The sequence below is a fragment of the Trachinotus anak genome, unplaced genomic scaffold (genome assembly GCF_046630095.1).
Source record: "Trachinotus anak isolate AG129_WGS33_773 ecotype Australia unplaced genomic scaffold, CSIRO_AGI_Tana_v1 ptg000009l, whole genome shotgun sequence".
Classification (NCBI taxonomy): domain Eukaryota; kingdom Metazoa; phylum Chordata; class Actinopteri; order Carangiformes; family Carangidae; genus Trachinotus; species Trachinotus anak.
Window position 1 is genome coordinate 17811548 of NW_027273860.1, and position 23009 is coordinate 17834556.

Genomic DNA, 23009 nt, shown 5'->3' on the forward strand with positions numbered 1-23009 from the left:
CTGTCATTAGAGTCAACTGGACTGTTTTGCCTAAAAGCTGCTGTAAATCAGCTGCAAAGATGGACATTTGTATTTCTTCCAGTTGACATAACCCTGACTATCATCTGGAACTCACAACATGAAATGAACAGTTTTTCAAAACCTCTTTATTCAAATTATCAGAGCACTTTGAAGTGAAATTCATAGGAACCTTCAGTAGTGACAAGAAATCTTCTGTATTTTTAAACAGAAAATATAGCAGATAAGCAGACAACCAGCAGCTTTAAGTGACAAACGAGAGCCACCTTCATAGACCGTGTCTGACTCACTGCTGCTGAAATATCTGTCTGACAAAATGTGTCAGGGTTACTAGAAGCAAACAGACAAGTGGCACATCAGCGCTTTGTCAGTATCACTGATAGGTGACCAGAAATATTAGACTTATGTGCTTTATGATAACCAAGTAGTCACAGTCTCACACACTGTTGCGAGACTGCAGACTGTGTTTTCAGGCTTTTTGTGTGTGTTCAGCTCCTGTTGTTCTGCAGTGAGTCTATGAGACACTTGTTGTACTCAGCCACTTGTTGCGAGACGTTGTTGGCGACTGAGGCGTAGTCACTCTCCTGGGATTTAGAGGCGATGACTAACGCTGCAGTTAAGGAAAAGACCTCTGGTGTAATCACTGAGTGACTTTTATAGACACCACTCACACGTCTCACTGAGCTGTCGTCTTTGTCTTCACTTAACTAACAAACACACACACACACACACACACACTCGGAAGGATACACTCTTTCATTACAAAGTTGTTCTGCTCCAAGTGTTGCCACTTCCTCTCCAGGTTAGCCAGCTGAAACATAAAGCGCGCACACACACACAATATTAGCATGTGCAGAATAACACAAGTTTGTAACAATGTAAAATGTTGCTTCAGCAGTGGTTACTGAAGAAGGGGTGAGTGCACATTTTTCCTGCTGAACTGAACCAAGACCGTCCGGTCACATGACCACCTCTGTGACCATCAGCTGTACCAACCAAAATCCTCACACTCGCTGTGGAGTTCAAATCCTATAGAATAATCTAAATGTGATTTTCACAGTGAAAGAAGGCAGAACAGGTGCTTGTGTCAGAGTTTAGTACAGTTTGTGTCTTTTTTTCAGGTGAACTCTTATAAACAAAAGTGACACAAACATCACAACTGTGTAATTTTCTCAAAGCCATTTAGTGAATCAACAAAATCACATACTGGCAACAAAAACCTCAAGACAGAGAAATGAAAATAAGTTGACGCATGCTAAAAGGAGTTAGCATCACAAAAGAAGTTGAAAGTGAATGGAAAGTGTAAAATGCTCTAACCTGAGCATGAGTCTCATTTTCTTGCAGTTTGGTCCTCAGAGCTTCATATTTCTGCTTCATCTGCTCCAGCAGCTGTCGGAATGAGTCCCGACGCTGAGTCAGTGAAACCCGCTCCTCCTGCAGTCTCTGCACCAGAGGAACAAACACATGGTTCAGTCACTTTGGCAAAACTGAAACAGTTTATAGTGTGTTTGGTTCATCTGATGGGGCTAAAACTTTCAACTTTAAACAAATATACCTGTAAATATACACAGTGCAGAGCTGTATACAACACATTTGTCTATTTCTCAGTGTGTAATTAAGAACTTTGGGATCATCCATGTCTCCAGCATGGTCTGTATTACCCTCTTCTTCTCCTCTGCTGTGTGTCTCAGGGTGTCCAGGTCTCGGTAGGTGTGCAGCTCAGACTCCATGGTGCTGACTCGCTCCTTCAGGGTGCTGAGCTCTCCTGTGATCTTCCCCTCCAGCTGCTGCACCTTCTCCAGGTCCTGCTGCAGACGCTGGGACTCTGGACGGTCAAAGTGAAAGTTAACAAGGAAGCGTTCGCTTGTTTGGCATGTTTTTCACAGTAGGTGTCATTTTTCTGGGGCTGTGTGTGTGTGTGTGTGTGTGTGTGTGTGTGTGTGTGTGTGTGTGTGTGTGTGCGTGCATATGCGTATAATACTGACCTGTTGTCAGTCCTCTGGCGGTGTTCTCTGATTGGACAACCTCAGTCTCTTTGCTGACCAGCACCTCCTGGATGTTCCTCAGCTCACTGGCTGTGACTGTATCTACCTGACGTAGCCGCAACATGTTCTACACACACACACACACACACACACACACACACACACACACACACACACACACACACACACACACACACACACACACACACACACTCTTAGTCTTCTCTACCGTACTTTGTCTTTTTCCCCTGCTATTTTTTTATCTGTCTCCAATGACTCCTTCTTGCTATTTACTCTTCCTTAATCTAATATTTACAATCCTTCCTTCCTTCCTTGCTAATATCAGTTGCCCTCCTTCCCCTCCACCTCCCCTCCTCCTCACCCTGCTGCAGTGCTCCAGGAGGGAGACAATGTTCTCCTGGCTCATTGTCATCTTCTCCTGCTCCTGAACCCTGGACTCTTCAAATGACTCCAGGAAGCCTGAAACAAAGGAAGGAAGTTACTGACACTTTCTACTGGCTGCATGTTCTCACATCTAAACCAACATTACAGCTCCTCTGTGCAGGATTAAAAAAAAACAACATTCGGACTCTGGTGACTCCTGGTGGCTGTATCCAGTATCTGTATCCGTCTCCATGCTCCCATATTAGTTCAACTGCTCTTTAAATGGTCAGTAATGTTTTCATAGATGATTGTGTTTGGAGACAAACTGTACTGCAGTGGTGGACTAAACCATTAGCGACCTTCAGAGAGGGGTTGGGCTCCAGAGAAGCTCAAATATTGTGTTAGACACATGAAACAGTCCGACGATTTATTCAGTTAACAGCAATAATACCAGTTACAGTAAAGCACATTAGTGATATTTTAGTATTAGTTTACTTATTGTGCCGTTGATGTGAAATTTCAAAATTACAGATAAAAACTATGTCTTGATTCCAGGCTTCAAGGGGCCTCTCCATGTTGGGTCCCTGTAACTTCTTCCCATTATTCCCCACACTTCAGTACCCCTGGATTTACTATGTGAACGCATCACTGTCATAACCACAACACTGTTACAGTTTTGACATCAAGTTATTCAGGATACAATATTCCAGTATTTGATAATATCACTCATGTCTAGTTTTGCACATAATTTCAACTCACGGTCAATTTCCTCTTCTTTCCTCTTCAGCTCTTTGTATTTCTGTTGACACTCCCCTGATGGAAAAACAAACAGACATACAGCAGTCACATTATTATTAAACTCATACTTTATCTGAAGCATTTCTGCACAGTTTGACTGTGGGAGTTTAGTAACATGTCAAAGTGCAGAAGGGAGTCCTGTAACAGCCCAGCTGATGGAATAAGGTTTAATTTGTCTTAATATTCTAACTGGACAAATTTCAAAGCAGCTGGATACTCAAAAAGAGAAAACATGTTATAATGATGTTAAATGTGACACTGCATTAAAATTGTACTGCATTGGATGAGATACTACAGTTAAAATAAAATATAAGTTCATAAAACAAAACAGTAGCAGTCGTCCAGTGTGTTACCCTGAGCGGCCTCTGAGTCCTGCTCGAGCTGTCGGATCTCCTCTGTGATTTGTCCAGTCCGGTCTCTGATTTCTGTGAGCCTGAAAAAACACACACACACACACACACACACACACACACACACACACACACACACACACACGTCAGCACACAGAGGCATATTAAGTTTCCAATTTATAAACAACTATTTAATTCATATGAATACATACTGTCTGTCCATGCTGGCGATTTCCTGGTTGTCCTCCTTCACCTGGAAAGCAGAACATCTTAAAACTTTTGTTGAGTTTATTTCAAGTTTCGAATGCGTCTTGTTTCTGGAGCTTCAAACCAAGCCTCACTGTCTTAACGGAGGATTGTGAGATGCACTTGAAAGCTCTGGAATAAACTAGTCAGTGGACTTTAAATTTTCATTTTTTGTAAACAATATACTGATTTTGTAATATGCATGACACTATTCAATCAAAGGTTATCTTATAATAAAATTTGTCAAGTTAAAGTCATGTCTCTGTCATGTTTGTGAAGCGGACCTGTTTGAGTAACTTCTCTCTCTGCTCCTGAGGTGAACCCAGGCTCTTATGCTCCGCCTCCATGGCGTCACGCTTTGCCTCCAGCGCTGACAGAGTCTCATGAAGCCGCACAACTTCCTGTTTTATTTGTGAGTGGGCCAACTCCTGCACAGAGTCAAATGTCAGACAAAAACATCTTAGACCTCTTCTTCAACTAGAGATGTTACTATTGTTACTATTTCTCCAGACCTCTGACCTTAGGTAAAATTCATATGTGGACCTTAAATTAATTATGTTTGAAGTAGTTAATGCATCCATTCATTCATCCATTGATTTCTGCTGCTTATCCAGATCCAGGTTGTGATTAATGATAAACTAATGATATCATTAGGAATGATTATTTTATACTGCCAGGAATTAATGACAAAAACATATCACATTGCATTTGGTAATAATTCTGAGCCTTATCATTCCTACTGAGTTCACTGATACCTGTCATACTGGTATGACTTTCTCTGTGGAATTAAAAATGCCTAAAAAACGTCTTAAATTCAACTTGGTCAATGCAGCAGACACCCTGCCTTTCTTCCTTTATCACCCCAGCTGCTCCCCTCCCTCCTCTTTTAAACCCAACTCACTGCTTCGTAGTCCTCCTTCCTGGTTATCAGAATGTCCAGCTCCTCCTGGAGAACAGTTAGCTCCTGCAAAAGGCAAAGAAAAGAGAGGAGAAGATGGAAAACAGGTCTGCTGGAGGACAGGGACATAAAGTCCATTTATTTTACATGGTGCCACAGATGGCAACAGTGTTGAACTGCAGTACGAGTAAAATCAAAGGATTATCATCTCAGTGCCATGGAAAGGTTACATTCCTAAAAGAGTAATGATTGAAATGATAGGAGAAGAAGAATGTTGTCGCCAGTGAATATTTTTCTCACAGGCTGAACAGGTGATATTCCTACATGCTCACATTTCATCCTGTCAAATGTTGAGGCTGAGAACTAATGTCATTTATTTGCAGTTTTTTGCAGTGAGTGAGGGAAACCTCCACACTCACACTGGTTTTATTGTATTGTACAGTAGTAAAGTAAATACAGCTCAGAAAGTGAAACCACACTGGTTACTAGGTCTTATCCAGTCTGACTGACAGTGTGACTTCCACGTGACACCAGCAGGTAAAGATCCAGTTTATTTACAGCGTGAATTGCACACCTGGAAGGGGCTGATTACTACGACAGCATTATGACACCATGTTATACAAGAAACAAGCAGAAGAGCAGTGTTATAACAACATTAGGTTAGGTAATGTTACAGTTATACCTGTAGCAGTTCCTCATTGGTTGTTGCCATGGTGAAATACTTCTCTTGCTTTGCAGCTGGCATTGATTGGACGACCTCGTCCGCGACTCGCCTTTCCCTCCTGATCTCCTCCTCAATCGCCCTGATTGCCTCCTCTCTTCTGTACAACAAACACACAAAGGTGGAGATGTCTGAGTTTCATTTTTTTCCTTTTTGCTTTGCCTGAGTTAGATAACAGCACATGGAGGGAGAGATGTGACAAAGATCCCAGGCCAGATTCAGGCCCAGAACACGGGTATGATACATGAGATAGACTAGATATGATAGCTAGAAATACAAGGGAAGGATACAAGGATCAAAGGGTGGAAGGAATAAAGTGAGGGAATGGGGGCAGAGGCTTACAGTGTATCCTTGCTGCTGGCCTCCTTTCCTTCTTTCACCACCTTTGTTGGTCTGTTTTCCTTTCCTTTCTTTTCCTCCCACCTCCCATCCACCACTATAAATTCTTGCCCCTTGCTTTCTTTACTCCCTCCCTTCTATCTTTAGAGAACAGGTTATTATTTCTGCTCATTAATCTGCAATATTATTTCAATTTTAAATGAGAGGTTATTTCCAACCATAAAGCTTACTTCTAAGCAAAGTAAGACAGAAAGGAAGAAGGGAGGACAGACCTCATCAATCATAAATAGTTAGCTAGAAGGAACCGTGTATGTCAGCCCTTAGGTTTTATGACATGGAACAAAGGTTATTTGCTGTGCTGGCTGTGCTGGGCGACAGGTGAATAAGTTCATCTTTGTGTCCACAGAAGTACAGGTAAGTGTTTTCAGTTATGATTCATTAATATATTATAGTGACAGATACACTGAAACTTGTTAACAGATTTGTCAATCCTTAATTACTAAATATACATAAAGCACATGTATGTGCTTTACATATGTTATGTGGACAGCACATAAACCTTTCATTTCCGCTGCAGTGCAACATTTCTTCTTAATATCTCAGGAGGGAAACATGAATTATGGTCATATCATGATGACCATGATTAATCACATTAAGGTTAACAGTGTGATGAAGGTGTCGACATGTTTCTGTATAATGTCCCTCCCCAGTTATAAAGGTTTATACAGAGAGCTTTTATAATCTGATTAGTGTCCTGTGACTATGGTAGTTTAGAGGGAATACAAACACACATATGTAAGGAAATCTGAAGGACTTCTGTGGTAAGTAATGTTCAAAGGGATGTATTTACAGACCTCTGCTTCAAGTGATAGTTGAGTTGGGCTTTTCTCCCAATGCTGGTACGCATGCCGCTCTTTCTTTAAACATGCTGCTTTGTATCACAAAGCTGTACTTCTGTTGAACCATCAGTTGATTAGCCGATCACCAGAAAATTAATTTGGAACAATTCTGCCAATCAATTATTTGGTTAATACATTTTTTTTCAAGACAAAACACCAAACGTTTTCTGGTTCCATCTTCTTAAATGTGAGGATTTCTTGCTTTTCTCTTAATGACATCTTTGTTAATGACATATCTTTGGGTGTTACTGTAAACAAGCAACTTCAACAATTAGCCTTTTTCACTATATTCTGACATTTCAGACTAAACTTTAAATAATGTATGCAAACAATACTTTGAATGCTGCCCCACAAAAGATAAATGATTAACGAGAAAGGCAGTTATTTTGAGTGCAGACCACTAGACAGTTTGTGATTAATTGCCAACAACATGGCACCAAATGTACATACTGAAATTAGAAGGACAGAATCTGTAATGTAGCAAAGCACAACTCAAAGTGATGAAGTAGGCAAACTGCCCTCGATGACAAAGCTACAGAAGGTTGGTGTTAATGAGTGACTTACAGGCTGTGGGGAAAAAAAGAGACTAGATTGTTTTGGCAGGCAAACTTATGTTCTCAGCATAGGAGTGTATTTTCTGTATGACGTCTTGGTTACCCACAGTGTTTTCTATTTGTATCTTTTCATGGTAGCATGATGATGGAAAGGTGGCAGCAACCTCTCCTACTGCTGTGTTTGACCACAGTGGTTGCCATGAACATCCTGGCAGATACTGCTGAGGCTGTGGCATCGGTATAAAAGGTTTTTTTCTTCTTAAACATTTTTGATGATGTAATTCCTGGATCGTACAATTACTGTTTTTTATATTTTTAATTGTCTGTATGTGTTTATTCAGACTGCTTATCTGTAGTAATAATTGTCCATTCATCCATCAGAAGACACAGAACTTGACCAACATGTCTCTGCAAGTCATTCCTCAGAGTGGCAACAGCTCCTCTGTTTCTAAACTGGTAATCGAGGGGAACCTGATCAGTCTGAGCCAGGTGGATCGAGTAGCCCTGGCTAGTTATCCTAAACTGGTAGAACTCCACTTGGATGGAAACCGGGTGACTAATGTATCAGCCAAGTACTTCTCTGTGGTACCACACCTCAGAGTGCTGTCTCTGTCCAGGAACAATATCAGCCAGTGAGTAACAAAGCAAATAAGAATATCAGCCTTGTGCAATTCTGTACAAATGAAATTCAAAGATATTTTAGATATATTGTCTTCACACAGCAATGATGCCAAAATAAAGTTTACTCAAAAATGTCAGGATGGATACTAAGTCAGTTAGATTTCTGATTATGATGTGATGGTCCCATGGATAAAACTTGAGGGAGTGATGCACCTCAGTACTGTCACTGACAGGTGACATAGTACTTACAGTAAATACTACACGTGATCCTAGACTTGTGGATGTTGTTACAGTCTGGATCCTGAGGCTTTCTTTGGCCTAGATGCCTTGACAGAGCTGGACCTGTCCCACAACCTGCTGACGAGTTTGCCTACACAGCTACTCAGAGGGCTGAACAATCTACAGGTAAAACCCAAATTATCCATGGTCAACACGAATCTAAGAAGATATTCTAGTGAATTAGTAAAACATAAAGACATGAGCAACACCTTCATTCTGTATCATCTAACTTAAAATACCGTGACTTTATTTACACACAGAGTTAGATGAATCTGATTGACACTTGAAATTCTGCAACATAATTACATGTTTCAGTCTGAACTCCAATTGGTAATGTTTTCCTTCAAGAATGTTATTTAATTGAAGGTATGTCTTTTTCCATTCAAAATAAAAGAAACAGCTGTAAACCTGGCCAAGTATTAGGCCTTTTCCATCAGAAATCAACCTGTGTTAACCAGGTAATTATGAATTCATTAATCTGATCCTATTTGGTCCCATCAGGTGCTGAACCTACAAGAAAACCCCTGGAATTGTTCCTGTCCACTCCTGACCAACATTGGAGAAGCTATAGCAGCAAATATCAGCATTGGTAATAATTTGAAATGAATGCATTGTTTTTGTCCTTACTGAAAACATCAATCAAACATTGTGCAAGCAGTAAAAAGTATGTGAACCCTTTAGCTAATGTCATTAACCAAAGCTAGATGGAGTCAGAAGTTATCAAACATGGAGCCCAGTCGAGGAAACCAGATTGGAGGTGTGGTGGTGGTGGTGATGTTAAGGCTGCTTTGACTCATAAAAAAATACCCTTAAAATTTTTGAGTTTTCTATTCACAAGAAACATTTGCTGATGTGAACCATGGCTTACAAAAAGGAGATCTCAGAAGATTTAGGATGAAGAATAGCTGATTTGCATAAAACTGGGAGGGTCACAGAGTCATATCAAAGAGTTTAGATATTCATTAGTCCACAGTCAGACGGAAAGATACTGCACTTCAATCGTCTATAAATGGAAATGGAAATCTGGGACCCCTTTCAGTTAAATTACTGTCCTTCACTTGTAAGTCGCTCGATAAAAGCATCTGCCAAATGAGTAAATGTAAATGTAATGTAGATGTAAAATCAATTAGCTTTATGATATTTTATGATAAGTTGGTCCAGTTCACTAAAGTTGACCTCCAATGGTATCTATTTTCAGGCGGTGGGGGCAGAGAAGTTTGGCTGAGAGGCCAGAGCCTTACACAGATTAGGTTCACACTGCATATGTCTGTCTGGGTACAAATGAGACCAGTATTTAAAACCCATAGAACTTCTCCACGACACGCTTGTCTTTTGACCAACCTGTGATGAACCTGGCAACATTTAAGGATATTTAACCTCCTGTCACTGCTCTTTCATTAAATTGCTTGTATATGTGATGTCTGTCTCTACAGGGGGACCACGAGTCACCTGTGCTTCTCCAGAGAAGCAGGCCGGAAATGATCTTCTAGAGGCTACATCACCATCACCCACCTTCACCACAGACACACAAGCACCACCAACATCAGACAACTCTAAACAGTCCTGGGGTTCATCAACTATGCTGAAGGTCACATCGTCACCAAGCCCAAACCAGACCATAAGTAAAGGTAAGATATAGAGAGCTATAGATATTTTACCCATTTTCTTGTTCTTTCACTGTTCTTCAATTTCTTATGTGGATGAACAAATAACATACAGTAACATGACAAGCTTAACAGACGATCTCTCCTCTCTATCTCCCCCTCCAATCCCAACCAGATCAGACCCCTTTGCTCGGCAACACATGGAAATTCACAGCATGTGTTATAGCTTTGGCGCTAACGACCTCCATGCTCATTGTATGTGCCATTAAGGGGCCTTCCTTGTACAAGCTCTTCCACAACTACCAGCATCGGCGGCTACACCAAGAGGAGGATGAGGAGGACTTTGTGTCAACGGTCTTCTCAGGGACGGGGAGATACGTCAATCAGCAGACATTCACCTTCGAGCAAGGGAACAGGCAGACTACAGATCAGAACGAGGAGGAGGAGGAAGATATGTATTTTGAGGATCCATATATCAAGAGGGAAGAGTTACATGAAGGGGAAGGAAGTTAAGAAGAAGAACGATGACATGCCCACTAAACAGCACAGAGGAGTGTATTTATTCTGTAAGTCATTCCACTGGTCCACACACTGGAGTTATGCACACAGGCAATGTTCTTCTGCAAGATGTGCATTTGAGGTTCATATATGTAAATATTCTGAGTAAAACACAGACAGACACAAATAGATGAAGAATCAAATCTTGGAAACGTAAATCTGAGGGGACTTCAACTAGAGTGAGAGAGTGGAAATATTTACAACAGCTGAGAAGGACCAAAATGATATATATGACCAGGGATCGGCCATTAAATGATAGTGGGTTAAATGCTGCACTGTGTTCACACAAGGACACCAAGATTCTGTACCAACAAAACCAAAGAGTGACAGGAGAGAAGGTGCAACAGTCAGACCAGTGAAAATTATGCATTAATATGCCTCTGACAAATTACTTGAGGTAATGTGTTACTGCAGTCATAAACCTCTGCACATGATCTCATGCAATTTGACTGTATTTGAGAGGACACATAGCGATAAACACAATTAAACTTCCACCAAATACTTACTCCCTCCTCTCTGTAAAGATGCTGTCAATGCTTTCAGCCTCGTTGTCATTCTGGGCTTTCAACTGGGAGGGAAACAAAATCAGCTCAATCACTTGTTTGACCTGACTTTCTAGGTTTTAGGTATAAGGTGTTAGAAAAGTTACCATACTGCTTACAAAGTGTACTTACAATGTTGTAGTCATTTATCATTTCCTCCATATCTGTGTTGGTGTTGAGCTTGTCCACCAGCTGGCAATACACATAAAGAATTTACACAAAATCCATAAAAAACCACTAGGGTACATATCCACAGGACTCGTGACTTTTGAAGCATCTTGTACTATATGAGTCACTTAGGCATCCAGAATATACTTCTAATACTAATTTAATAGCCATAGTTAAACATTTACCATCATAGAGCTGGTGAGCTGCAGGATTTCCTTTACCCACCAGTGTTTAAAAACTTGATTTTTACAGTCACTGTGAGTCATTAAGGACAATTACATCAGCTAAATACCTAAGTGTAATGTCCAGGATGTAGAAACTAAGATTTCAAGCAGCAGCTCACTGAAAATGTTTATAGACAACTTTTAGTTTATAGCTGTTTACCATGTTGTAGTCAGCAAGCTGGCCTTGTAAATCCTTAATCTCAGCAGCCAGACCTTCGGCTCTGAAGGGGAAGAAGAACAACAATGGGTTGTTCAATTGGGGATCTTTGTTCACAGTCTGTAATTAAATTATAAACAAAGTAAAAACACCTCTTCTCATAGGAGAGGTAGACCGAGTTCTCCTGATTGTAGTTGTCAATCTCTTTGTGCAGTTTGCTGGTCTCTGTGGTCAACTCGTTGATTTTACTCCTGCAGCAAAACAACAATATTGACTTTTAAATGATTAAATGGATCATTATGTACCAACAGAGAGTTTAAGAAATGGTTGCCCTGCTGGAAACACCTGCTACATGGTGTAAATAATGCTAATGAGGCTGAACATGTTTTACACATTTTATTTTCGTACTCTCTGTTTGTGGTACCATAACATAGAACCTAAGACCTTTTTTTGGGGGGTGGGGGGGGGTTCCTTATCTAATCTGAGGGTCTAAGAACAGAGGGTGTCATGTGGTGTACAGATTGGGTTGTGATTTTGGGCTATATAATGAAATTGACTTGGCTTGATTATAGTACCACACTATTGTACCACCTGTTCATATTTTAACTTAGCTCTGAAAACCCAGATATGAGAAAACACTTTTTCCAAAGTCCTTCATGTCCACAGGGCAGTGTGTATTGCTCGCTGCCACAGTTTAATCTGTGAGTAAAAATATATTTGGTGGCAGTGTTACCTGAGGAGGCCCAAGTAGTAGGACTTATCCAGAATTTGTCTCTGAGGTCCTGGGAAGGAAGAATGAAGGAGATTGAGGAGAGAAAGAGAGAGAGCGAGACAGGTGATGGAAATGAAGTATGTCTGTTTTAACATGGCTCCCAGAGGCCATACACCTAGTACTAATCCATGAAAATTAAAATCTCTCCACATGAAAAGAACACACTGTACTGTCACTTCAAACCTACCTTTCATGCCAGTCTTCATCCCACTGAGCCCCTGTTGGGTGACAGGCCTGTCAGTCACTTTTATCTGTGCTGACAGGACTCCAGGGGTGGCAACTGGGATCCCGCCCCTCATACCAGGATGACCACTTGTGCCTGGAACCATCTTTATTATAAATTCAAGAAGAAGAATAGAACTCCATTACAGTGGGTTTCTACTTGCTCATTTATAGCAAACATTAGAATTAAAGGTTAAGGCTAGTTACCATAACTGCAACACCTAGTGTCAGTCCCATACACTGATAGTGTAATGAGATGCTGCCTTGGTAAATTCTTTGCTAACTAAAAAGCTCCTTGCAGTGCCTTTCTCACAGAAAGAAAAATGTGTACGCAAGCCCCCAGATTATCAAGTTTTCATTATTATTGCGGGTTTGGAAGCAATGTTTTAAAAGTTAATTAAATTGAACAAAATTCACTTTCAGAAAACTCAGTTATTCAAAAAGATTATGCTCTTCTGATTTAGAGCCACCTTCTGTGGACAAGCACAGATTCCACTGACATTGTTCTTGCATGAGTTGGCCAAACGTTAATAGGTCAGGGAACTGAGAGTTATTTTGGGCATTTTGGACTGATTCAAATGTTGCTCTGACTTCAGCAGAACACAAAATACTTGCAGGAAGAGCACTTGCAACTGAAATCTAAAATTCATCTGCACTGCAGTTGACTTACCCCAGTTGCAACACGTATGGCTGTGGGAGGAGGTCGGACGGCCGTTGGGGGTCTTCCAGCACCAGGAACCACAGATCCACTACGGCTCATTGGACGACCCATGCTTGAGGGAGGCCGCTGGCTCGCCATGATGAACTAAAACATAGTGACAATATGGACATATTTATAGTAACAACAATAGGAAACAAATCTTGCTGGGTGGAAACTAATTCATACAACCTAATGGTGATATCTTATTAGTAGTTTAGTGAAGCATCCTTGTGACTGAAAGTTTTGCAGGTTTGAATCCTGAAGCATAACACTTAAAACAGTGGTGTCATGTCCTCGTCAGATCCCAGGCTCTGTATATCGTCTCCCCGCTCTGCCCACCTGATTAGCTTTTAATTGGCACACCAAGGTTGCGCACATGATTCAGCTGATACAGTGTCAGCAGAGCAGAGGAAGATAGAAAAAATAGTGCTGGGACTCTGTGGGTGCAGTGAAGTGTGGTATTACTAGAAAAGAAGAATTAAGATATAAAATACTGTATGATGCCAAGGTGTCATTGATTTTGTTCTTGTCACATAAATCCGATGTAATATTAAATTGTTTGCACACTGCCAAAAAGTAAGAGTCTCTTTTACGTTTGTTTGTTAGATTGCAAAAAAGTGAGTGTTTTTCCTAAATCTTTACCTTAATTTCGCAAGCTTGTGAGACACAATCAGTCACACAACAGCTATATTTGCAGCACTGATTCCAAGTCAGGGAACTTGCACGAAACTCGAAAAGTTGACCGGGGATATGCGCTGTTGCTCACTAGCTTGAGACCCTAATGTTGAAAGATGACCGCAAACAATAACAGCCAGCATTGCAGTTAAAAGATTTCAGATAGCTTGATGACCAACATCAAGAAAATGTTTGCCGTCTAAGTAGCGTTAGCTATTTCAGTGCTGTATTAACTTTGCTAACAACAGCGTGAGCGTTAGTTAAGCAGGGTTAGGTTACTAACTGTGACGTGAACTATCGTTCAACTCGACTGTTTTGAATTTATGTTAACACAACTTTAGCATTAACGTTAGCTGGCTACCACGGTAAAGCGTGGATAAGCTAGCAAGTACTGCGTATCTTAAACGGAGCTGCTTTGCGGTCATTCTCTCGACAATATAAACCTCTTCAAATGTGCAACCGAAGCGGCTGTTTAGTTACTTTACCTGAGAGGAAAATGTCAACAGACGGTAGCACGGTAACGCCTGCTAAAGGAAAGACGACCGCTTGGGATGAGGGTGTTGACGGTAACCATGACGGTAACCCAGTAACCGTCTTCTTCTCCTGACGTCAGGTCGAGCAGAGGTTAAAACGCGCACTTCCGCCCCTACCGTCCAACAGAGGGTGTTACACTCAGACCAAAGACCAGTCAGGAGGGGAGGTAAATATTCTGCTGAACCCTTCATGACCGGAGTGAAGCTTTCTAACTGTTTTGTTTGAGTTCATTTGCAAAATACAACATTTGTTTGATTTATCGCTGTACCAAAAATGAAGAGGGAAAGAAGGAAAAATGAAATATAGAGCACTGTGGGGAACTGTTAGAGCGAGCCTGTGGACCTAAACCGAGTGTCATAGAGGAAAGGGCCTTGCATATGTGACATTAAGTCACAGTTATGTAAGACGGCTTGCACTTTAATTTCAAAGGTAGTTTGGTGAGGTGATTCCACACCAACTCATTTGTGGTAGCTTTTCTTTACTGGTCTTTTCTTTCAGGCACCAGTAGAGGTCAGTTTTTGCCTTTGTTTCTTTCTTCACACTTCCTATAAATTCTGACTTTGCTCTATAGCTAATAGCTAATCTTGATTTATGTTGTCATTTAATCCAAGAACTAACCCTGACATACCCATTGCCAGCATCCGTTAATGTACAGTGGACTATTACATAATGAGGAAAGCATATTGTAATCTGTAAGTTTTTCCCAGCAGACATTTTGACACAGGTGTAGCTAATAACATGGTCCCAGCTCCAGGACCCTGGATGTTGTGTGAAGACCTGTCTGAGACAGATTCATCATCACTTGCACCTGTGCTTGTCCTGGTATAAAAAGAAAAAAGTCAGGGCAGATAAAAAGTCTCCTGATAGGTTCACAATGACTTTTCTTTTTCATTCTTTTAGATATATTTTATGGAGCCCTATGAAAACACCACTGCAGTTTCTGAAATAGAATAAAGTTAAACACAAATGAGAGTTTTAGTCCATTTTATTTCATGTTTAATAATCACATCACTAATTAACAAGTAATCACAATAAACACTTTTTTTTCCAAACCAAAACATAAATTCAAATTAATGAAAAAAAACAAAAACAAACGAAAAAAAAACAAAAAAACACAAAAAACAATGAGGAGGCTCTGCAAATGACATAGTAAGTCTATCTAACACATCCCATTGTTTTTCAGCATGCTCTGCAGGTAAAGTAGGTGTTTATTAGCTAGTGTTACACTTGCATGTCTGGTATGAGTACAGTAGCAGTACATGAAGCTCTACAATGCTCCTTGGATAGATTACTGGGGAGCATTAATTACACAAGCCAAACCTGGCAGCTACACGTAAGTCTTCTTAACCACAAAAAAGGATGTGTTAGGGTCTCGGTGTGTGTGACTCTCCAGGGCAGGTTGCTGCTCTCGAGTGCAATATGTAGCAGCCAATATATTTTGATATGCAGTACTCCCAAATTACAGGCCTATACACTGACCTCTAAACTTAGTGCCTGCTCGAACAAGAAATTCCCTGTGTCCTCTATGATGTACAATATCATGTGATTCTGGTGCATTAGCTTCAGTCGCATTCATCTTAGTTCTTTCACTGTATCCTGAAAGCAAAGGTTACGAGCTAATCAGAAAATAATTGTCATCTCTTAAGACTGGGTTCGTGGGCATGATTTATTAGTGTGTATACATAACCGTGCACTATAAATTTTGTGAAAATAGTCTTGAATTAATTGATCTAATTTCTAAATCAAGCCGCTCTTACAGCACCTTAAATAAAACCTGTTTCTATGAGTTTTTAAAGACTTTCTGAGTGTTGTATTTGGGTTCAAATCTCACATCCTCGGAGAAAGTCCACGATGCAGTTTGTGAAACTGGCTGTCACAAATCAAAAGTATAACTCCCTTCAACCATGAGTGCACAACCATCACGAGGCTACAGGAACACAACGATAAATACATATACAAAAGTGTTGCGTCTTTAGTACAATATATCTCAAAAGACATTCTTTCACTTCAGTGGCCCCTTTCCAATGAAAAAGGCCGACCTTTTCAATTTTGTCATACTAATTATCAGAATAATAGTCATAATAGTCATGATAAAACACTTCCTCATCTTAAAATCATTAAAGGTACAAGGACATAAAAGCTGTTCTGGACAACGCCCCCCCCCACGTCTACCCCTTGACGCTGTTGCTGATTTGTTCTTGTTTTTAGGGCCATAAAGAGTGCATCGTCAATAAAATATCTATGTACATCTGTGTGCAAGCTCATAAGTAGTGGTAAGTTAAAACTCTGGGGTAAAAGCAAAGCTAAAACGTGGTTGTGAACAGGCACAAGGAAAACTTTAGCTAGGTGACAGGCGTGGCACAAACAAAGCAATTCAACTGTCGGATGACAGCTACAACACTCAACCCAACACTGGCAGTAAAGCACGCTCACATTCTGTCCTAAAGAAGACATTCATTAGAATTTATTGCCCATTTCTGTTAAAAACAATTGGATATTTCTTCGGTTATTTAATCAAACTTTAAGGGGCTGCAAAGTAGAACAAAAATAACAACTCTATCTGTTAATGATAGTAAAGGTGAGGGCAGCATAAGTCAGTTTATTGCTCTGTTATCACACGACAGCTCATTCAAAATTAAGCCAATTAAGTCACTTGTTCAAACAGGGGTATTTTAAATGTTAATTAAACACCAATAACTCAATCACAGCGAGCTCTCTTTGATATATTAAAGCATTAAGGTGCAATTTAGTTTTGTCAAAGCTTCTCTACAAATCATTATTAAAGTGACAATTTGAATTAAAAAACTCAGGAGTGATTTTGTGGTTTGACGTCATCTCCAGGGGGCAGTCAATGTAGCTAGGGTGCTAAAATTCAATAAACCAAAAGATCAGAAGATTTGTTCTAGAAATTACTAAATACCTGACAAGCATGTGCCATGATAACTGTTTAGTGTTGTGAAGGATTGATATGTTGTCAACACTGATTATGCAAACAACAAACACTCGAAGTAACTTTATATTCATTTGCTATATTTGTTTTGTAACTAGTGCTGGGTAATGAACTTCAGTACCGCTTCAGTACTCACCGAAATATGTCTGTAGCGTTGAGTATCAAACACTGGCGATTAATGTAAATTCATATTAAATTTCCTGTCACATTTTTATATTAACAATGGACTGAATGACTAGGTGTAATATGAAAGGGGTTGCACACAGTGACAAACCCACAGAGAATTATCACTCAGCTCTGCAGTTCTTCTTACCTCCGCAGAGTCTTTTAGCGTCTTTCAGCTCTTTGTTTTGGTTTTTACAGCCGACAGCTTTACTGTTTTGCTTCACTGTCATCACTATCATGTTTTCATATGATGCAGCAGGTAATTATAAACTCAATAAACTCATCGTACAGCAGACAGGAAAGGTTAGCAGCTAGCTGGTGAACATCGGTAGGAGATAAAAACAAAGCTAAAGGGACTGTATTTGGACTTACATGTGGCGGGAAACATAACTCCATATAAATGCTAATGTAGACATAATGTGTCTGCTACATGTGTCAAGAGGCAGCTCTGCTAACACCTTTGCCATATCAACTTTATGTCATTGTTGTGTTTACAGTTTGTTGTGCTGCCCCAAAGTAGACAAAAAATCACTGCAGGTCTAAGGTATTGACAGAAGTATTGTTTTGGTATCAGTAATGGCTCTAGATTAGCAGACAATACCCAGCCCTTGTTATAACACTATACTTGATGCAGTAATAGCTGGCAAGTGGATAATGAGCAGAATGTAACCTAACTGATGTGCTGAGATAATTTAACTAATAACATCAGAAAATCAAAAAAAAAAAAAAAAGGGTTAAAAAAACCTTTCTACGAGTCGCTCATCTCTGTATGTTTGAACCATGGAGTCACTGTATACAAATTTTCACCTAGATTGGAGCAGTGGAATTAAAATACGACACCAAAAGGTGAAAGTGCAACCATCATAAACTAGTTCCCCCTGCTCAGCACCATTACAAATCATCATTTGAGTAACAACACATCAACTGACTAGGACTGCCCCAGAGATATACAGTACATATGGTACCAAACCACAACACTTCGAGTTATAATGCACACATAGGCTTTCAGCTCTGGGTGTGATATTATATAATCCGGCCATGCATTACAAAGGCAATCAGAGGCAACAGTTGAATACATCGCTACACGAGAAGAGGATGAAGCCACATCATGTCCCACTGCCAAAGCTTTCAACAAGAAAACTGCTGAACACACACTAATAGAGATGGTTTGTATTCAGCTGAAGCATGTCAACTACCTAACATCATGCTACCACTACCCTCATAGAAACACCTGAACCTGTGACTACACACAACTACCAGGACAGCTTCATTTACAGATTAAAACGGCAATACCAGGCTTCCCCCGGTGTTTTATATCCGTTTAGTCAACTATGATCTTCTCTTCTCTGAGCAGTTTTATGCAGGAGCCTGCATCATCCTCATTAACTTTAATTTTCAGGTAGGAAGGACAGGAGGCACATACGAGACACACAGCTCCTTTGACTTTGAGACATTTCCTATCCTCCACATCTCCCTCTGGACTGCACACTCAGTTACAGCTTCTCTACTTTAGCAAACTTCCTCGATTACATTTGAAAGACTTTCAGGTTTCAATATGTCATTTGTTATTCTGCCACAAATGTAAAACACACCTTAAATGCTTCCTTTTCACCCTTCCCTCAACTCCTCCTTCCTTACTTTCTTCCTCCCTCTAAATGTCATCATCATCTTCTTCTTCTTCACTGTGTGTCTTAGTTTACAAGAAATCCTGTGCGTGTTTCCATGATTCTCTGAGTGCGATCGGAAAAAAAAGACCACCCGTTGTATTGCTCATACAGGAAGACATACAATAAATAAATGAAAAGTTGTTTTAAAAACAGAAACTAGGAGAAAAGAATAAGAAAACTCAAGAAAGAAAGAAAATAAGATCCGAACAGAACACCAAAGCTCATTTTTACACAATGTTGTCACTCAAACACATCATCACAAACACAGAGAAGAAAGAGTTAAACAGCCTAAAATGGTTCAAACAGCCTACTTGTTGTCTAGCTTTTCTGTTTGTCAGCTTGTTTATGGTAAGTGGTGGTGACGAGAGAGGAAGCGATGATGAAGATGAACAATGAATCACTATGATGTTACTGAAGCAGAGAGTGAATGGTTACCAGGAAGGAACAGCCCCTACAGTCACAAGGAAAAGAGAAGCTACTGTATGTGTTTGACAGAAGCCATGGGTGAGTCCGAAAGGGTTTCCATGCTGCTCAGGTGACAAATAAAGTGATTGTTTGGGGGGTGTGGGAGGAGAGGTGATGCAGGGTCAGAGAGAGCAGAGTCCACCACCAGGCTGTGGGTAAAGAGGATGATTCCAGGTCAGGAGGCTTTAAGAAGGTGAGGAAACCTTGCCGTCCTCTCATTTCCCTTCAGACAGATTCCCACCAAGGCCTAAGCTTAGTCCATACAGTCACTTCAGCCAAATACAGGAGGGTGGGGGCGGCAACGATGACAGTGATGGTGCATGATGATGAGCTCAGATGTGACGGAGGAGGCATGTAGTTGATACTAGAGTGGCAGAACTATTAGATAAGTCAAAACTTTGCAATAACAGATTTAAGATGAGAGGGGGTTTTCAGAGATTGATGGGGGGCGAAAAAGGTCAAGATCCCACTGAAGAGCTGCTGCTGTCCCCCTGGACCTCCACCTGAAGATGCAGCAAGGAGGGGGCAGAGGGGGAGCTGTCAGAGCCTGCAGAAGCCAACGATTCATAGAGGGAGACACTGCGAGGAGCCGGGTGGTGGTTTTGGTGGTGGTGCAGAGAATAGGAGGAACCGTGTGGGTGGGGTCTGTTGTTGTCCTGGGGGGCTGGCCAGGTGACGATGTCGGCGCCATGGTCCGTGCGAGAGCGAGCATTCTCGCGGAAGTTGAGCTTGAAAGACTCAATCTGCAGCAGAAAGGTCGAAAAGGGGAGACGGGGGGAGAGGGGAGGGGATAAGGATAAGGGAGAAAGAAAAAATACAGACAGGAGACGATGGGGACAGGGAGGAGGTGGTGTCGTTGGGGGGGTTGAGATGAGGAGGACAGAGGGATAGCAGAATTAGATGCCTGCAAGATAAGAAGTCAAAAGATGATGGTGTGATCAGGGGCTTTGGACTGCAGACGACATGATGAATACAGTACAAACAGAGACAGAGATTCACACTGCAGCCACAAAGACATCATGATGATCAATTTTATCTCCGTTAAGGAGAAAAACAGTGAAACACCCACACATTGTTAGTACATTTATTCCAAAGCATACTGCTTCAGATGTTCAGGAAATTGCTGGGTATCACTGGCTTTTCCCTGTGCATCTCTTCCCGGGAATCAAATCCTAAACTGACAGTAGATGAGGCTGGCACACACACAAACTTACTTGTCTCTGGGATGCTTGAGTCCAGAGCCTGGGGCTCCCGGAGGCTCTCACTATCACAGGGAGCCCCGTCCTTCAGCCCATTCTCCTGGGCAGTGGGGCTCCCAGCCTGCCCTGGCTCGGAGCCTGGGGCTGGGGCCGGGGTGCCACTCAGGGGAGTCCCATTCCCCTCTGTTGTCTCCTGGGCCCCCTCAGCCTAGAAACACATAGCAGGGCATGTCAATTGGTGGGGATGGGGATGGAACAACCTGGCTCCAAATCTGTATAACTACAGTTCTACTGTCTTTTGTGAAAGTCAGGATTTAGCTGTGTCTAGGGTAATTTACAAACATTTCAGGAAACAGTTTCGTGCTTGCAAGGCACATGTCTGTAAAAACCTTCAAAGATCTGGAGCCAGGCTCGGGTGGGGAAAGATGGAATTGTGAAAAAAAAGTAATAATAACATATATATATATATAAAGCATACCAACTGAATAACTTAACATGCCTAATGAATGCAATGATAGAAAAGAAACTGCAGAGTCAAGCACATCACATAAGAAAAAGGCAGATGCACAGTGCAAAATGTGGAGAAATGGTTTTCTGAACTGCAGACTCTTCTGTATGATCTCATATAGCAATAAAAATGCTTGAATTCTGTTATTCTACATTAGAGGAATGAAACATAAAATGACATCAAGCTCTGATACATCTAGAAACTGAAAAAAAGCAAATGTCAGAACATATCAGAACAAAACCCAGGTGAAACCAGGTAAGTACACAGTCAAAGAGACCTGAATGGCTTTAAAGTTTACGCACAGTTCAACAAACTATATATGAACACCCCTTTCTCAGTCAGTGGATTCATCCGGCAGGCCTAAAGGACAAGGCTGATGAAATATGGTTTTATATATTTTCTTACTATCAACAAATCCCATGAAAAGATCCAAACCAAGAATGTGTTTCTCCATAAACCAGTCCTTATCACCTTCCCTGCCCTGTCTGAGGTACTCAACCACAACCTTCTACTGAAGGAAGACATTAATTTTTGTATAAAGGTAGATGTCCATGTCTGTTTCGATTATAAAGCCAATCTAGGTTCTATGCTAATACTCTGAAAGTATTCAGAAACTGAGCCTTAAAATGAGCCATCAGGATTTCCGTAACTTTGTGATGTCACAACGAAGCAGTCACTGCCCTCAGCCATGCCCCAAGCCCCGCCCACCTGGACCCACCATCCAACCTTGCAGGATTTGGTTCCTCTCAGTATTTACCTGAAATCTGCTGTGTTTTATTCAATCACTCAGAAAACAGCCAATGATCTGATCTGACCTGCTGCTACCACAGCTACTTAAAACCATAAATGTATCTTCTTAAAGATATCATCCCTTCAAATAAAAGACCAGAAAAGTGTAAAATGTGGGACCTTTAAAAGGACTCAGTAGAACCTTAAAACAGCTGGCCACTGTAGTTTTTATCAAATGTCACTCAGACAGGAGGAAATTGATGATTTGTTATATGAATCCACGTTTGGTTCTCCAGTGAGAATTTCTAGCAGCAGGACAATGTGTGTGAGATTAAGTCAAAATAATGAAGTGTGTTCATGGTAATGAATGAAAATGTCACCCAGTGCAAGAGTGAGGTTCAGTGTTAGCTCTGGGCAACAGTGGAGCTCTATGGCACACAGGTATATGATATAGCAGTCTTTGGATTCACACACAGTACTTGTTAGTGGGATACAGTCATTGTTGGTTTTAGTCTTTTCATGGGACTGGAAATGGAATAAAAAGCCCCACTGCTTTACATATATGACCACCTATCAGTGGAGAGGCAGGGTGGGGGACATTGTCTTTCTTCAAGCCTTCACAGCCGAATAAAAGCATGAGACACTGTCTGCAGGGTAGCACTGTATATCTTTTCAACAAAACCACAAATAAAAGTGGAAGAATAACTGTTTTTTTGTTGGCCTAAAGAGAACACGTTCCAAAGCTCTGCAGCAGATCATTTTAAAAATAGACATCAGTTAACACTCCTCAAAAAGCTCTTTGTAAAAAAAAAGCTCTCTCAGACAGGTTGTTGTTATGTGAAAGCTATTTTTACTTGTTCCTATGATGCTGCTTCACTAAGTTGAAGGGTGCAGATGATGACGGGGTGTGCAAAACAGTGTGTGAGGATGAGGATGTGAGTGAAGGATGTGATCACGAAAACACAGATGGACTGCCGTAGGCTGAGGGGACAGGTGACATCATATCTGATCGATGTGCAAATTTGCCAATTTTTTTTTTCCTTTTTTTTCGCAAGTTCGCAAGCCCATTCCACACAAT

General features: G+C 40.9%; 3 protein-coding genes across 20 annotated transcripts in view; 1 reads left to right on the forward strand and 2 right to left on the reverse strand.

Moving 5' to 3' along the window:
- Positions 1-128: 128 nt before the first annotated feature.
- On the reverse strand, positions 129-14347 carry ift74 (intraflagellar transport 74). Its single transcript, XM_071485633.1, has 20 exons — positions 14200-14347; positions 13010-13144; positions 12305-12446; positions 12079-12127; positions 11498-11596; positions 11349-11409; positions 10929-10988; positions 10761-10822; positions 5362-5500; positions 4683-4745; positions 4066-4209; positions 3748-3788; positions 3539-3618; positions 3147-3200; positions 2386-2483; positions 2004-2130; positions 1680-1843; positions 1336-1461; positions 769-829; positions 129-622 (listed from the first exon to the last, which is right to left on the reverse strand). The coding sequence occupies exons 2-20, from the start codon at positions 13136-13138 to the stop codon at positions 507-509; spliced, it is 1815 nt and encodes a 604-aa protein (XP_071341734.1). The 5' UTR covers positions 13139-13144; positions 14200-14347; the 3' UTR covers positions 129-506.
- On the forward strand, positions 5514-11653 carry LOC139625547 (leucine-rich repeat-containing protein 19-like). Of its 3 annotated transcripts, none has more exons than XM_071485634.1 (7): positions 5514-6153; positions 7331-7430; positions 7574-7824; positions 8107-8218; positions 8594-8681; positions 9526-9720; positions 9872-11653. In XM_071485634.1, exons 2-7 carry the CDS (start codon positions 7332-7334, stop codon positions 10207-10209), a joined length of 1083 nt encoding a protein of 360 aa, XP_071341735.1. In that variant the 5' UTR covers positions 5514-6153; position 7331; the 3' UTR covers positions 10210-11653. The 3 variants fall into 3 exon arrangements, with proteins under 3 accessions (XP_071341735.1, XP_071341737.1, XP_071341736.1); XM_071485636.1 differs by having other exon boundaries at positions 5515-6153; positions 7331-7439; XM_071485635.1 differs by lacking the exon at positions 5514-6153 and having other exon boundaries at positions 6624-7430.
- A 5713-nt stretch (positions 14348-20060) lies between the features above and the next one.
- The window catches only part of LOC139625543 (microtubule-associated protein 4), a 118541-nt gene continuing 115592 nt past the window's right edge, over positions 20061-23009 (reverse strand). For 15 of the 16 annotated variants that reach the window (XM_071485605.1, XM_071485606.1, XM_071485612.1 and 12 more), the window contains 2 exons: positions 20710-20902; positions 20061-20399 (listed from right to left, as the gene is read on the reverse strand). In XM_071485605.1, the coding sequence (XP_071341706.1) occupies positions 20392-20399; positions 20710-20902 (201 nt within the window). In that variant the 3' untranslated portion in view covers positions 20061-20391. The remainder of the gene's footprint in view (positions 20400-20709; positions 20903-23009) is intronic. The other variant, XM_071485604.1, reaches the window with a different exon arrangement.